We start from the raw sequence: 15,462 nt of genomic DNA, 5'->3' as shown, positions 1-15,462 counted from the left end.
AACCCAAACCCTTGTCGATCCAGGTTGGCAGGTTAGACGCCAGGAATGTGTTATTTTCCGTTATCAATTTTCATGGTCAAGCCTATAGGTGTAGCCCTAATAACCCTAATTCCTTACTACAACGGCTGCATCTGGCCATTTTCATAAACAAACAGTCCAAGGTGACTAAGTTTGCTTCTTCAGAGTCCGAAAAGAGACGTCAAATCAAGAGGTTTACTATTGAAAATACGAGGCTTTCCAATTTTTGGAGTCCCATTATATCACCACTCGCTATCCAACGATGTCTGAATGACTTCACGGTTCGTAATATACCTGTACTTAATTATGGTCAGCCCCCGTCCGTCAAAAGTTTTCCGTCAGTTTTCCGTCAAAGAAAAAAAAAATTTTTTTTTTTTTACAAGGTCATTACTATACTTGCCCTACACAATGCTTCTGATCAATTATAGGAGATCGCGTTTCAGAACATTAATGAGTATTGCCGAGTCGGTACGAGAGTCAGTACGAATCCTCAAAACGCAAAATCCAGCATCTCTATGCTGGCTTCCCGCTGAGTTAATCTGCAACATCTGTGATTATCTTCCTATTGCAGGGATTTTCTGTTTGATGATAAGCTGTCCTCGCTTCTGGAATAGCAGAAACAGTATCCCAGCTTTTGTCAAGGTACAACGACTGGTTCATACACCACGTTTAAAACAGCCCTATAGATATGATCTTGTTGAGGCACGATTCCACATCCTCCGCCTGATGGAATTTGATAAAATTTATAAGAAGGGCATTAGATCCTTTTGTTGTTGGGCATGTATGAGCACTCATGGAGAATCAGAGTTTTCTAGACCAAAGAAGCGTGTCAATTTGAAATTCTCAGTCGAAGAGGAGAGGGTAAACTGGTCAGCTGCTACCCGCTGTTGCAAAATCAAACGCAGGAGAATCTGGGTTGGCATGTGCACTGAGATGTCGTTCGCTGAGCTTCGAGACCTACAGCTCTGCGAAAATGAGGCTGGATCATCTATTAAACTCAATGCTAGTGGCTGCTTTTCAGAGCGCGTGGAGCTTAATCTAGAGACTGGATATCTATCATCCTGGTTCTACCTTGGGAGGCCGTGCGATCTTGGGCGACGTGGCTTGTATAAACTATGCAAGAAAGCAAGTATTCCAATATGTCTACACGTGTCAACTTGTAGGATGTTTTACCGAGGTATGCGTCTAGGAGAAACATATCACTGCAGAAGCTGTCCGACATATTACATTGTGACAATTACCGCTAGTGGATTCTTTGAGCTCCATATCTCTAGCTATATTGGCTTCCTAGCATCAGAAGCTCCTCATTCCCCATGGTATAAGGTATCATGTCATACTACCACCACTCACATCACTTCTCGTTGTCAAGCGTTTTCAGGCTGGCTGGATAGGATGTACAATCCAGAAACCGGCGCTGTGTTTAACGGAGGCCGATTTGAGAAGTTTAAGCTCGGTCGAAAACCAAGTCCAGTATAAACTGAACCAATATTAGTACGACTTTGCGGTGGCTACAGCAGATTAGTTGGTTTCAATGTTGGGATACTCACCATGGGAATGAGCGTTGCCTTTAGCGTTATTGGGATTCGCTCATAATTGCCCAATTAGACAGGAACTTCTACTTTAAACAATACTATAAAACAAAATAAAAATTTAATAAAAATAATTTTATAAATAACTTATTGCTTTTATAATAGCTTTGCTACTGTTTAATTTTGCCGACCAGATTAACCAGATCCAGGCGTCCCGGTGCACATGTATAATACACTGTATAACATCAACAAGTTTGTTGGATTATTAATAATTGACAGTTAGATATACACAATAGCCGCCCCACTATCCCACATCGTCACCAAAGCCTCATCATCTTTCACATCAACACTTTTGCTTGTTTCTGTGTCCATTGCCATCGTCGACCTTGTAGGACCACTGCATCGCCCCCTTGTTGTCCGTAGGGTTCTTTAGGACTCCCCATGTAGGCCACAGGGTCTACCCATTTCTGTTCCTCGCCAAGTAAAATATTATACCTGAGACCTTGACCTTTGTTTTTTTTGTGGGCGTCCCACAGTTTGTCGCTGGGTTTCCGCCCCGATGTCGAAAATAGATACAACATCGATTCTTCTGGCAGCATATTGCTTGGGTGTTGTATTTTTTGACCAAATTTTTGTGATGAAAATCATTCGCCTGGTCGTCATCCTCGTCGCTGCTCTCGTGTTTAACAGGTGGCTTTTTTTTTTTTTCGAAGGGCGTTCTTGCATGTCTCGTAGGGGCCCTGAAGACCCGTCTACGCACGAGCAATTGAGGTATCACTACCAACAGTAGTGTTGATAGTGTTGCCCTGTATACGCTCTGCGCTATACATTATGCGGTGTCAACAATCCCAGACTGTGTTTGGGACAGTGGAAGTGGTCTACTGTTTCTCCTAAGGCTTATATTTTCAGGTATATGAAAAAGAGTCCAATCTCGTGAAAAGGTAGGCGATAATCTTTTGTTAGAGGATACTAAATATAAGACGACAGAAAGAGGTCTGATATTTAGTTAAATAATATCTAGAAACTGCGAAAATGCGTAGTAGTAGTAGTAGTAGTAGTAGTATGAACGCGCGGAGCGTGCCAAGCTTACATGATTAATTAGCCTCTTTAGGTAAGTAATCTTGAGTGACAGGAAAGATGATTTTTGTCATCTAATGTAAAAGATATAGGTACTTTGTATTTAATTTTTGCGTTATTTTATTTAACCAATGTAAAATTGGTTAAAAATCAAATTAATAGGATATCACGGCCCCATGAGGAGGTAGTAGAGAAGTTTGAGGAAGACACTGCTCGTAAAAAAGTTAGACATCAAGCAATTCACAGTACAAAACATGGCAGTTTGCAATAACGACGCAGAGTTTTCGACAGAAGAACGACTTGGTCGGACTGAGTGATGAATATTTGTGTAAATGTATCTCAATTGATTCCTGCATTGTCTGCTTGTTGTGGCATGTCTCCCAGAGGTGCTAGACAAAACGAGACAATCTTGTTTTCCTGGTGATCCATGACAATTACCTTATCCAGCATTTTGAGCCGGTAAAAGACTAACCACGAAAACCGAGGGCAACATTAGCGTTACTGGTCTGGTTGGATCGATAGATCCGGTTCCTTTCGAGCTTCGGAATAGGAGCCACCGAAGAATTTAAGTAGCTGTAGTAAAATTGTTAAAAATAGTCAATCATGCGGCCTTGAAATGTGAACTTACTTGCACCAACCAAAACCTCTAGAAAAAGGCTGTCTCCGAGTCAGAAATTATGGGACTGGTTTATAGTTTAAAAGGTTGTAAAGTATCTTAGTCACGTCTCGATTCACCCTGTGCCTGAGCTACCACTATATATGTGAGAAGTGAGATACACAGTTGACTCTCCAAACCAAGAAATAATCCACCTTTATTGAACCAAAGTGTAGGAACAGACCGATGGCTGTATTGGCTAAGATGGAGTGTTCCACACCATATATTCCCGTTTACTAAAGGACGCAAGCCTCTGGTCCAAAGTCCGGCGTTCCCCCAAGCGAACCAAATATATCGCCAACGTAGTTGGTTGCTTCAACACCATTTCTAAAACGGCTAGACCAGTCATTAAGGATACCCTCGACAACATTGATTCCGGTGAGGTAAAGGTTTCGGCAAGCTGGGGTGAATCCGCCGTGGTCAAAGATGAAGGGCAAGGAAGCAAGCTCGCTAAGGGAATGACTCCTGTCGAAGTTTGAGCCGGCTCGCATGAGAATGACACGCGAGAAATCAACGCGTTTCTGCATCGCAGCCCGCAGCAGAGCGGCTAAGGTTCCAGTGTCTTCCATCGCTGTCATGTAGTACGCTGCCTGGCCAGACGTGTACAGATGGGCAACCTTCTCAAATCCTTCACACAGGTTATTTCCATGGAAAAACATGTTGCTGGTGGTGACATCGCCCTCAATGACTTGAGGCTTCGAGGTCGCCGCATCATAGACCCCTCCCGGAGAGTTGGCGTACAAGGCTCGATTCTTGGACGCCGCAGGCGAATCAACCAGAGCTGCTCTCCTTGCAAAGGATAGCGCAAGTTGTCTGAGGTTGTCGTTGAGTTCAAAAACCTCTGAGCCCATTATTGTGTCAGGATAGGAATCGTGGGATTTGGCTCCCATTGGGACGTAGCCGGTCAGCCATGTCGAGGGTATTTCTCTCGCGTCGAATTCAAGCTGCAGATCAACCTGCACTGCGAATTTGGCCAGCGCCACAGAGCCGATGGTCGCAACTTTTGGGTTAACTCCACCGATTCCTGAGAGTATGAAGTACGTTTTAGAAAGATCGAACAAAGCCGATGAAGTGAGTGCCGATAGAGTGAGCGCAGCATTCACCACTATTGAGGATCATCAGCTCCTTCTATCATCTTGCCAGAATAAGTGACCCATTACATGCAATTCCAGTAACTACAAGACAGACTGCCTTGTCGGCCGTGCAGTGCACCTCTTCATACCCGTGTGACAGGCCTGGGATAGAGATTGTGTGTTCGAATTTGAGTTCACTCTCATCTGAAAGCCAGTTCGCTGCTTCTTGATCGAACTGTGCACTCGCATAACGTGTTAGAAAAATGTGACCAATTTCCTCCCTAGTTTGCGTACGTACCATTGCAACAATGAAGACTTTGGGTGCAAGTTGCTCGCTTCCGAGGTTTGAAAAGCGCCCCAGCGCATTCTGCGCATATCCAAAGAAAAGGTTCAGCGGATACATAGCCTGCGATACCGAGAGATTTTGAAGGTATTTCCCACTTGATGTTTTGGTGGAGGAGAATGACACACAACGGCCGTGGTATCGGTCAGGCGATGCCAGGAAAGAAAAACAAATAAGAAAAAAAACAGTCCTTCAGTACAGGGACAGGGGGGGGTCCATTCCCATAGGCTGTCAGCCCACCATCATATCCCGGTGAAATGCATGGATGTTTTCGTATTTACGTGCGGCTGATCCGCATGATTGCTACCTAAAAGACTGCTCCGAAGAGAAGCCCGAAAATGTACAGAGGCTCGTGACCCGTTCTCACCCTACTGTAGCACAAAATGTGAGAGGAAATTACCGGGTTGGCAGTCGGGTTGGCAGTCTAGATTATTGGTTGCTGTGCTCGATACAACTAGGATACATAGTGCAAATCAGTCCGTATTTTTTCCAGTAATCCCGGCCACCTGCAAGACCAAACAGTCCAACATGAGTGAGACCAATGGAGAAAAACTAACCAGTTAAAATATCCTCGGATTCAAATAAAGAGAAATCAGGTGATGTATCAGCGTGGGTGTACCGAGTCTACCGACATATCGAAATTACTTTTGCCAATATGGGCAGTTGCTACCGGACTAAATCTAATCTAAAGTAACTGGTTCAATTAAAAGTTCATGCGAGGCTACCCCCACGAGAGTATATTGTGGCAGGATCTAGATATCAGTTATTTCTTCACTCTTTCCTGCTCGTATTTATGGTTTAATGAGAAAGCGGGCAGTCCGTGTAGGTCTTCCCAAACACTCATCGTTACCTCAGTAGTAGATATGTGTTAATGGAATCAGATGTCGATCCTCGAAAGCTTCAAAAGTTCCACTGTTTTGCTAGCTGGTAAACCTTCCATACTACAAGACCGAGTCCCCACCGATCATCTTCAAAGAATCTGCCCAAAGCTTAATTGCCAACTCTTCATTGAAAGCGTGTTCCGCGTAGCCGGCAATGTTAGGCACATGGTCATATTCCCGATCATCAGGATACAAGCCTGCTACCTCGCAATTTTCCAGGTACACGCCTCCCTTGTTTTCAAATTCCTTCCCAATGGCCGCTAACACAGTGGTTGCTGCCCCCTGCGCCGGACTCTTCATAGTCTTCCACGTGGTCCGGGCATATTCTTTTGACTCCTCGGCAGGAAGATGTCTCTGAATCCCGGTAGAGATGGCGCCGGGCATCAGTGAGGTTGCATGGAGACCCTGAGAGCCAAATCGACGTTCAATCTCATTGGCCATGTAGATGTTCGCAGTTTTGCTCTGCGAATAGGCGCCCCACATGTTGTATTCCTCGGGCCGCTTGATGAAGTCGTAGTCGTCGACGCGAATTCCTCCACCACGATGGCCGCTGCTTGAGACTGCAACTACGCGAGATGCGAACTTGGGAGAAGACGAAGCCAAGAGCGTGTCCTTCAGCAGTTGGACGAGCAAGAAGTGTGCAAGATGATTGACACCAAACTGCGTTTCAAAGCCATCCACCGTGGTGGTCAAGTTGGCGATTGCCATCACGCCAGCATTACAGATCAGGACGTTTAGCTGTGTGCTTTTGGCCAGGAATCGTTCTGCTCCGGCTCGTACCCCAGCCAGGGAGCCAAGGTCCATCTCAATGATCTCGACTTGGCCCGGCTTCAAGATACTGGCCAGCGCCGTCTCCGCAGCGGGGATATCCCGCGCCGTGAGGTACAGTGTGGCCCCTGTGGTGGCCAGCGCTTTGGCTGTCTCGACACCAAGCCCTGAAGAGCAGCCGGTGATGAGGAAGACCTTGCCCACTAGCTTGCCAGTGAGGTCTTCATCTTCCACAATCTGCACGGCCGTTGGACGGCCATCTCCGGGGCCGTTAGTCGACCGGTGCGCATCAGCATATTTCGAAGACATGGTGACTGGCAGGGCGTTTGTTGCGGGACGTCTGAGAGATAGGATGGTTAGAATGAGAAGAATGGAAAACAAGAGAAGATTTGCAGTGGTTTTATGTCTCCGCAGACGTCTTTCGATTTGCCCAAGCATGGAGGTCGCTTCCACCAAGCTGTCCTAACCTCGAATAGATATGGAAACCAGCAAAAATCTCGACAAGGCTGGAAGTGGGGGTTTGTCTCGCCCAAGTGAAGCGGTAATTTACCTGGTATTTTCAAAGGGGGGGTTGTGCTGACCCCTGTATTGCTCGCCATTCACCCCACACAGATATTGCATGCTATCTGCCATCATCCGAGAATTCACCGAATAAGATTTTAATCCGGGCTGCAGCAGCTGAAATTCCTTGTTGACGTGGCTCCTTCCAAGTCAACCTTTGCAATATTGAGGCTGGAGAGTCCATGCAAGCTCCTATCAGATCTTAGTCGATAGTCAAGTCGTCCCGCTCCGGTCTGCGCAGTGCTCGGATTGGTGCCTTGTACTACTTTGACACCTCGCCACGGTGCTTATCATGACGTCTCACAGCATGAGCTCCCTCATGGATCCCCCATAACACCGTGGAATTTGAGAAACAGCCTCAAACTAGGTTCAACCTTATTGCACAGGTCGCAGTGGCAGCTGATGCCTGTTCTTTCCCACCACCACCACCATGTTGCTTGCAGTACACCACCTTTTCCCCCTTCTTTTGATGAAGTTCATATAATTCATACCATAAATGAAAAGACATCCCTTCTACAGCCCGCACACCGCACTCTCTTCCGGTAATCATGTTTCAGGATGCTAGCCAGTCCTTTGATCCTCGCTCCATCGAGGATCCACGGCTTCAGCCCTGGCGCCAGTGGTGGCCGTACAGGCCTCACAACGGAGATAAGACAAACAACCCGGTGCTTGTAGACACTGCAGGTAAAGCGCCGTGGATCAATTGGGAATTTAACAACGAACGACCTTGGGAGAAACCGTGGATCGACTGGCCGCTCAGATGGTCGCCAAAGTACTGTTTGTATCCCATCCATATGACATTCTTTCGCACGAATACTCACCCTCGGAGAAATAGATGGCCATTCACATGTGGAGCCAGAGGTGTACCACGACCCAGACTTTATAGCGGAGTGTGTGCAGCAGCAAATGCATCATCCGATTTCTGTCTTTGATCCTCCCCGGACCACCTCATTCGTCCAATTCTTTAGCGAAAAGCTAGGCCATGCAGGGGAGAAGCCATATGCTCTCCGCGTTCCAGTATCTGGAGCGAGCCAGCTGCAGTCTAATTTTGAGGGAGCCTGGTCGCAGATTATGCTGACAGATGCTCGGGGTCATGAAGACATGTTTTCGCTTGACGAAGACGGGTTCGCTTGGCTAAATCACACCTGTCAAACCAACGTCCTTGACCAGTCCTTCGATGTCCATTCATACATGAGAGAGATGTCGGACTTTTTGTGCCAGCATTTCAATGCTCAAGAGATCTTTATTTACGATTATGTCCGACGGAGCCCAGATCCAGCAGACAGAATGATTGGCTTTAGTGACATCACTCGAAGAATCCATTGTGGCAAGTTCTTCCTGGCTCTGAAGTTAAATTTCATAGCCATTTATTTCTAAGGCACATCTTCATCTAGATCAATCCCCCCGTTCTGCGATTGGACGCATCAAGCTTCATATGGGCGATCGGGCAGAAAAGCTCCTGAAGAGCCGTTGTAGAATTTTTAGGTGAAGAAATTCATCCAATGCATTTCTCAGTTTGATATTGATGCCAAGAATCAGTCTCTGGAGGCCTATGTTGCCTGTCATTGAAGCCTATCCCTTGGCGGCTTGCACATACACGTCCACGGTTCGCCAGGATATCGTGCCCATCGATGTTGTGTATCCCCATTATGCGGAAGAGTCATTCGAAATCCGCCACTCTTTGTCTCACCAATGGTTCTGGAAATCTGGCATGAAGCATGACGATATCATGCTGATTAAGCTTTTCGACAACAAGATGGATCCAAATAACGCATTCTGTAAGTTCTATACAGGGGAAGCAAGGAACCCTGATATTAGGCCAAGTTTTAACTAATACGTTGATAGATGCGCCACACGGAAGCTGGAGAGACCCAAATGCACGGAATGATGCCCCTCCTAGAAGAAGCATCGAGTTGCGGTGTATGGTATTTGGCGGGGATTAAGGGTTCGATAATACCTAACCCTTAAATCCAGAATGAACTCTTCATATATGTAAATCTAAGAGCCGGGCATACCCCAACTTTGATCTTTTTTTTTTTTTTTTTCATTAAGCACTTCAGACCTTTCAATGCCAATCATTCATAACTAAAGGCTTGCCATGAAGAAACCTTTTTTTCAAGTCTCCTGTCAAACCATACCGTAGCCAGCGCTGCAGCATGAGACAACGTGGTCTGGATCACGTTCAGCCGCAAATGGCTAATATTTAGGAGCTAGAATATGGACTAGCGGAAGAGAAACAGGGAACCAGCTACAATAGGTGAGCCCACCTGGGATAAGTAACGCACTAGTAGTGTATTACCATGGTGCTGCAAGCACTGGAGCCTGGCAAGGGGCTCTCAGGACAACGCAACTTGAACCCAAAGTAGCAATAAGACTGCCCAGGAGCGAACGGGGCAACTAACGAGCGTGACTATGCACATGGCTCGCAGACGGGCAGGTTCAGTTCCCAATGAAGAAACTCCTGTGATGGAGGTTGAGAGACTAACAGGGATCATTACCCCTCTCCATGGTGAGCTGAGCGAAGCGAGGTTCCCTTCCAGTCGACATTCCAATTGGATGCAGCGGCTTATTACGGGCAAAGCCGAGTCATGAGGCAAAAGCATGGGGGTGCCACAGTTTTTATTATGACGATCAGCCTGACAGTAGAGCAGTCCGACTTGCTGCATGTTCTTACCGTACCCGGAGCAGTGATGGGCCAAGACTACTGAGCCTCTCCGAACGCTTAAGCTGCAGATATATTCTTTGTGTATAGTTGAGAAAGGATTACCACATACAGGACTTTTCCGCGAGCGGCATTCGGCCTCTTAAGTGGGAAGATGTCACCAGATTCCCAGAAGTATCCTTCGGCTCCAGCATACTCCTCTCACCGAGGGTTGAGGGTTCTCTCTTTGGGTATGCATCCATCCCATGTTTCAAGTTCGTAGTATCAGAAGATTAAGAATCCGACAGATGGGGGAGGAGTCCGGGGGCTTTCATCGCTCATAATCCTCAGGCGTATCCTGTACAACATCAAACCGACAGACGACCTCTATGAGATGGTTAGGCCATGTGATGTCTTTGACATGATATGCGGCACAAGTACAGGCGGGTAAGTCTGAAAAGACGTGGGAATGAATGACTGTCGTCGGCTGATAAAAAAATAGCTTGATTGCGATTATGCTGGGGAGGCTCTGCATGGGCATACAAGAAACCATCGACGCGTATCTGATGTTGGCAAGGGACGTATTTCAAGAAAGTACCACATCCCGTTTCCTCCCAGGAAAGCTTGGAACCGTGGTGGGAAAAGCTCGTTTCAGCGGAGAGAAACTCGCCGAGGCTGTCAAACGTGTCGTGGAGATGAAAACCGGCAACCGAGAGACGCCATTCTTTGAACCGCGAGAGGGCCAATGTCGAGTGTAAGCAATCCGTGTCTTCACATGGATGTTGATCCTTGTGGCTGACCTATGATGTTGGCATATAGCTTCGTTTGCGCCACACGGACGGCGAATGTCGAGCCAGCGATCATGCGCTCCTATCGCAGTCAAGAAGAAGAACATAGCCAGGGCACAATTTGGCAAGTGGCCAGGGCAACCTCTGCCGCGCCAACATTCTTTCCATCCATCACGTTTGGCCATCCACCAGCCAACTATGCGGACGGCGCCATGGTGCATAACAACCCCATCCGGCTGTTGATGCGCGAGATCACCAAGGTCTGGGGTGCCAATGCAGAGCCGTCCTGTGTCATTAGCATCGGAACTGGCAATCCTCCAACCGAGAAACTCGGGACCCTGGGAGTTCCAGTTCTGCTCGCATGCGCAAAACTAGCGACCAACGCGGAAACCATCGCCCGGAACTTCAAAGCCGATCAGGGAGGGCGGTTGCAAAAAGAAGGAAAGTACTTCCGGTTCAACGTTGCGCAGGGGCTGCAAGGTGTGAAGCTGGAGGAATGGCAGGCCTTTGATTTGATGGATGCTGCGACGAAGTCATACCTGAATGATGTCGAGTCGGATATCGATACTTGTTCTCTCCGGCTCGGGAAACGCGGACAATTGTGTATGTAGGCAGAAAGAAAATCCTTTACTCAATATCACGCTGATCTCAAGGCCAGCTCCTTCTTCTTCTTCTTCTTCTTCTTCCTCCCTTGCTTCCCCTCCCTCTTTCCCACCCTCCAAGCCTACCACTCCGGAATATATCGACATCGCTCACGCGCCCAGCCGTTATTTCACCGGCAGGTCTGGTGTTCTCAAATCACTCCGAGAGCACTTCATCCAACGTCATCGAACCTCTGCTCAAGTTGCCGTGCTCATAGGTCTCGGGGGCGTGGGTAAAACCCAGACGGCGCTGCAGTATTTTGAGCGCCAACGGGCATCTTATTCCATTGCGTTCTTCGTCGAGTGCAACACGAAGCAGGAATCTATTGCAGCCTTCCTGCGGTTTGCTCACCTGGTAGTCGACGAAGAGCTCCGCCAATTCCCCGGGAGTACATACATCAAGGCCATCCAGAAACTAGGCTTTTCGGGTCTGCTCGACGAGCAAGGCCAGGCTAACCAGTCTCCCACTGATGGCCAGATGCGGGTGGTAGAGGCAGTGAAACGATGGCTTGGCAGGCAGCAGGCGACTTTCCTGGTCATCTTTGACAACGCTGACGATCCGAAAGCAGTCAACCTGCGAGAGTTGATTCCTTCTCATCAGAATGGCGACGTCATCGTCACTACTCGCGACACGGACGCGAAGGCTCTCGGCCGGCCATTTCACATCGAGGAGATGCCCGAGGGCGACGCGATCGACCTCTTAGCAGGGGCATCAAACCTCAACTTCCATACGAAGGAGCGTCGGGACGCCGCTGCTAAGATTGCCAAGGTTCTTGGATATCTTCCCCTCGCCATCGATCAGGCAGGCGGCTACCTGGCGAATTCGGATTCTGACCTGGCCGACTTTCTGCCTACATATGCGCTTCACACCCGGAGTTTGTTGTCCCAGACCCCAAACGATGGGATCCTCGGTTACAAACACTCGGCGTTCACGACCTGGGAAATGAGCTTTAGGCGACTACGCACTTTATCACCAAAATCGGCGTCTCTCCTGCAAGTCCTTGGTTTTATCAATAACCAGGATATATGTGATCTCCTATACAAGACGGGAAGTGATATCGGGAACGAAACCCTTGCTATTCCTGCCTTCATGGCAGGCAGCCACGAATGGGGCTTACAAGGGGATGCCTTCAGCTTTCAGGAAGCTTTTACATGTCTTGCGAAGCTGTGCCTGATCAAACGCAATGGACAAACTCGTGCCTACAACATCCACCCAGTCGTCCATGTCTGGATCAAAGAACGTCTGGACCTAAACAGTCGTTCGCTCTATGCTCGCGATGCATTGATGTTGGTTGCTCAAGCTCTCCCTTCCATCCAAGAATCTGAAACCGAAGCCTGGTCAGTCCACCGCCGGCTGTATCCACATACACAAGCCGCTTGGGCCAACATCAAAGAGCATGCCCCACCCAGCAATGACAACAGTGAGTTTGCGATACTAGATGCATTGGAAATTGTGGCTGCATCTTTCAGGCATCAAGGGCATTATGACTTGGCTGAGGAAGTCCTGATTCGAGCGTATCGAGGAAACCAGGGTGCCCACGGTCCGACTGATCGGAAGACCTTGGACAGTGCAACACGCCTGGCCTCAATCTATGATGTCCGCGGCGAGCTTGAAAAGGCCGAAGAACTATACAGATTCGTTTTTGATGGTCTTAGCAATATCCTAGGCACCGAAAACAGACAGACGCTGGCCGTTCTCCAAAGCCTGGCTAACGTTCTCAAATATCGCGGGAAATCCGATGAAGCAGAGAGGTCCTACAAGCAGGCACTCCATGGTCGCAAGAAGCTCGGAGAAGATGACCCTGACACTCTAGAAACTATGGATGCATTGGCAAGTCTCTACTATGCCTCCAATCGCTCAGGCGAAGCCGAAACCCTGCGGCTTTTTGTTTTGAGCTCGCGCGAGAAACTTCTTGGAGCCGATAATTTGGAGACGCTTGGAACCGTCCTAGACATGGGAATGTTATATTCCGGATTGGGAGATAACGAACGCACACTGGAATTGTATGGGTTTTGCGAATTTAACCGTTGTATTTGTCTGTTGGCTAACCCACCTGGGACAGGTTCGAGAAAGCATACCAAGGTCGAAAGACTTTGCTCGATTCCCCGCAAACCACAAAGACTCTTAACGCATTGGTTATGATTGCTGCATTCTATGCTAATCTTGGGCACATGGAAAGAGCAGAATCGATGTATCAAGAGGTCCTGACGAGACAGCAGCTCCTCCTAGGCGATATGCACCTTGATACCATCTGGACTCAATGCTGTCTAGGCGTCGTCCTCTTTATGAAGAACAGGTCTGCTGATTCTGTCCAACAAGTGGAAAAATCTTTGGCAGATATTGAATCCAAGTTGGGCCCCAACCATCTTGACACACTTTGGGTTGCTCATGCGCTTGCTATTGTCTACGAGTGCTGGGACAAACTCGATGAGGCTGAAAGTTTGCAAGAGCGCGTTGTGAAGGGGTATCTGGCCGAGCTGGGGCCTGATCACGTCAACACGCTCTATATGATCAACGATCTTGGGGATTGTTATTCACGGGGCAAGAAACTGGACAAGGCTGAAGCAAACTTCCGCAAAGCATACGAGGGAAAGCTCAAGACCTTTGGTTTCAGAAGCCCCCACACTCTATACACTGCCACTCTTCTGGCCTCCACGATGCGGGAGCTGGGCAACGAGAAAGAGTCAGAAAAGCTCTTCACAAAGGTTCTCGATACCACAATCGACCTCCTGGGTAGCGAGCACGCTGATGTTGCGGTTTGTATGATGTACTTGGCTGACCTGTACGTGGGGCAGCAGCGTTTGGAAGAAGCCCGAGATCTCTACCAGAAAGTCTACGATTTAAGAGTCAAGTTGCAAGGGACGGATCACAGCAACACTCGCCACACTAAGGAGCTGCTTTACGACGTCAACCGCCGAATTAACTGTCCCGGTGAGCAAGACACGAGGGTCAGGGACAGAGAAGATATTGAGGCCAAATTCGAGCCACGACATGTGTCGTTCAGGACGAGGAGAGTCAGGAGTATGAGATGGCATCATTAAAGTGTATCTTCGCCGACGAAACATAAGCAACATTAATTCTCGCGGTGAACCTTTACATACTACCAGTCCATTCACGACACATATGTATTCCAGGTTAACACTGACACTATTATTGTCCAATCCAGAGGCCAAGTGCTCGGAGGCATGCTCATGGAGCCCGTTTAATGTATAGAGTTTAATAAGATATTTAAAAATTTTATAATTTTAATACTTTTGATATATAAAATTATTAAATTAAATCTTAATTAATATTAATTTAAGGATATTATTAAAAGTTTTAATTTAATATTAATATTATCTATCTTATTTATATTATTATATTCGGTATTCAATTACGCCGCCAGGTTCGGTCAACACAAGTGTATTTGGCAGTCAATCTATGGTATTTAGGCAGCAACAGAATACCGGTGAGCCAAACGAAGGCTCCCAGGTCGATCAAGGTGTTCCCATTTTTGTTTTTCAGGTAGGTTTTCCTGCAGCTCTGGTATAAGTTGGACGCTCGTCTCGTCGTCGGTATCCTCCGCTTCTAGGTCCAGAGATTGTAAGAGGCACGGAATCAAAAGCAGTAGAGATAGAGAACCAAATCGAAAGATAGGCAACACAAGCAATGTGGCAAACCACCGCTTTGCCCTGCGGCATCGTTGCTAGCGTCATCGACATCATCGTCGCCGGCATCGTCGTCACTAGGTGAAAGGATGAAAATACTGTTACTTTCACTTCTACCCTGTCGTTGCTGAGTGTCGGATACTTGCGTGAGCTGAACTGTAGGAAGTCCGTTGCGCAGACAGCAGACACCACCCTTCTTTCATTGCCGAAACCAGATATTTAGCGATTAGTCTTTGGGATGCCGCACTACCTATAGCGTATTGGTCACGGACGAGCAGGCAAAGTTCAGAACGAAGCTCACTAGAGTTGGCCACAAGATCACTATATTGAGACAGCGACGGCGACGGAGCGCCAAAATCCGGATCAGAAAAGGTATCGATTTCACTCGAGTCATGGATGTCGGGGCAAGGTAATGTATCTCTGAGAGCTGCTACCGTTCTCCATTCAGCGTCATTGAGGTCATCGGTGTAGCCGTCGAAGTCGCTTTCATTGAAATTACTAACAGACTCGCTTGGTAGACTAGGAGTTCAAACAATTGTAATTGCAAATTCGCAGGGCTCCTTTATGAAAGTTTGTAACAGTAAAGATAAGTCAATCACTGACATTCTGTATTTTGACATGGAGATGACTTTTTGGGCCATTGACAATAAAAGTCCTAATTTAAAAACCGGTAAGGCATTCTTCTGGTTACTGATATCTGCCGTAGGCTGGTATAAGAGACTGAAAATTCGTGTCAGTGTCATCTCCTTCGCATTGAATGGCCAAGCAGTACGTTTTTTGTAGGCAATACATACTATTGGCAGCTGCACCAAAAGACTCAACCTATGGTTTATCCTCAG

General features: G+C 47.5%; 5 protein-coding genes across 5 annotated transcripts; 2 read left to right on the top strand and 3 right to left on the bottom strand.

Moving 5' to 3' along the window:
- Positions 1-3,515: 3,515 nt before the first annotated feature.
- TRUGW13939_07665 (uncharacterized protein) lies at positions 3,516-4,755 on the bottom strand (the record flags this gene model as incomplete). The annotated part of the gene is made up of 3 exons (XM_035490803.1): positions 3,516-4,384; positions 4,440-4,587; positions 4,651-4,755. The coding sequence occupies 3 exons, from the start codon at positions 4,753-4,755 to the stop codon at positions 3,516-3,518; spliced, it is 1,122 nt and encodes a 373-aa protein (XP_035346696.1).
- Positions 4,756-5,636: 881 nt separating this feature from the next.
- TRUGW13939_07664 (uncharacterized protein) lies at positions 5,637-6,653 on the bottom strand (the record flags this gene model as incomplete). The annotated part of the gene is made up of 1 exon (XM_035490802.1): positions 5,637-6,653. One exon carries the CDS (start codon positions 6,651-6,653, stop codon positions 5,637-5,639), a length of 1,017 nt encoding a protein of 338 aa, XP_035346695.1.
- Positions 6,654-7,453: 800 nt separating this feature from the next.
- On the top strand, positions 7,454-8,282 carry TRUGW13939_07663 (uncharacterized protein; the record flags this gene model as incomplete). Its single annotated transcript, XM_035490801.1, has 2 exons — positions 7,454-7,682; positions 7,741-8,282. 2 exons carry the CDS (start codon positions 7,454-7,456, stop codon positions 8,280-8,282), a joined length of 771 nt encoding a protein of 256 aa, XP_035346694.1.
- A 175-nt stretch (positions 8,283-8,457) lies between these two features.
- On the top strand, positions 8,458-8,848 carry TRUGW13939_07662 (uncharacterized protein; the record flags this gene model as incomplete). The annotated part of the gene is made up of 2 exons (XM_035490800.1): positions 8,458-8,683; positions 8,751-8,848. The coding sequence occupies 2 exons, from the start codon at positions 8,458-8,460 to the stop codon at positions 8,846-8,848; spliced, it is 324 nt and encodes a 107-aa protein (XP_035346693.1).
- A 5,555-nt stretch (positions 8,849-14,403) lies between these two features.
- On the bottom strand, positions 14,404-15,264 carry TRUGW13939_07661 (uncharacterized protein; the record flags this gene model as incomplete). The annotated part of the gene is made up of 4 exons (XM_035490799.1): positions 14,404-14,543; positions 14,636-14,819; positions 14,896-15,142; positions 15,227-15,264. The coding sequence occupies 4 exons, from the start codon at positions 15,262-15,264 to the stop codon at positions 14,404-14,406; spliced, it is 609 nt and encodes a 202-aa protein (XP_035346692.1).
- Between the last annotated feature and the right edge of the window lie 198 nt (positions 15,265-15,462).

Source organism: Talaromyces rugulosus, chromosome IV (genome assembly GCF_013368755.1).
Source record: "Talaromyces rugulosus chromosome IV, complete sequence".
Lineage (NCBI taxonomy): Eukaryota > Fungi > Ascomycota > Eurotiomycetes > Eurotiales > Trichocomaceae > Talaromyces > Talaromyces rugulosus.
The sequence above is the reverse complement of the archived record's forward strand: the minus strand, read 5'-3'. Positions and strand labels throughout refer to the sequence as shown.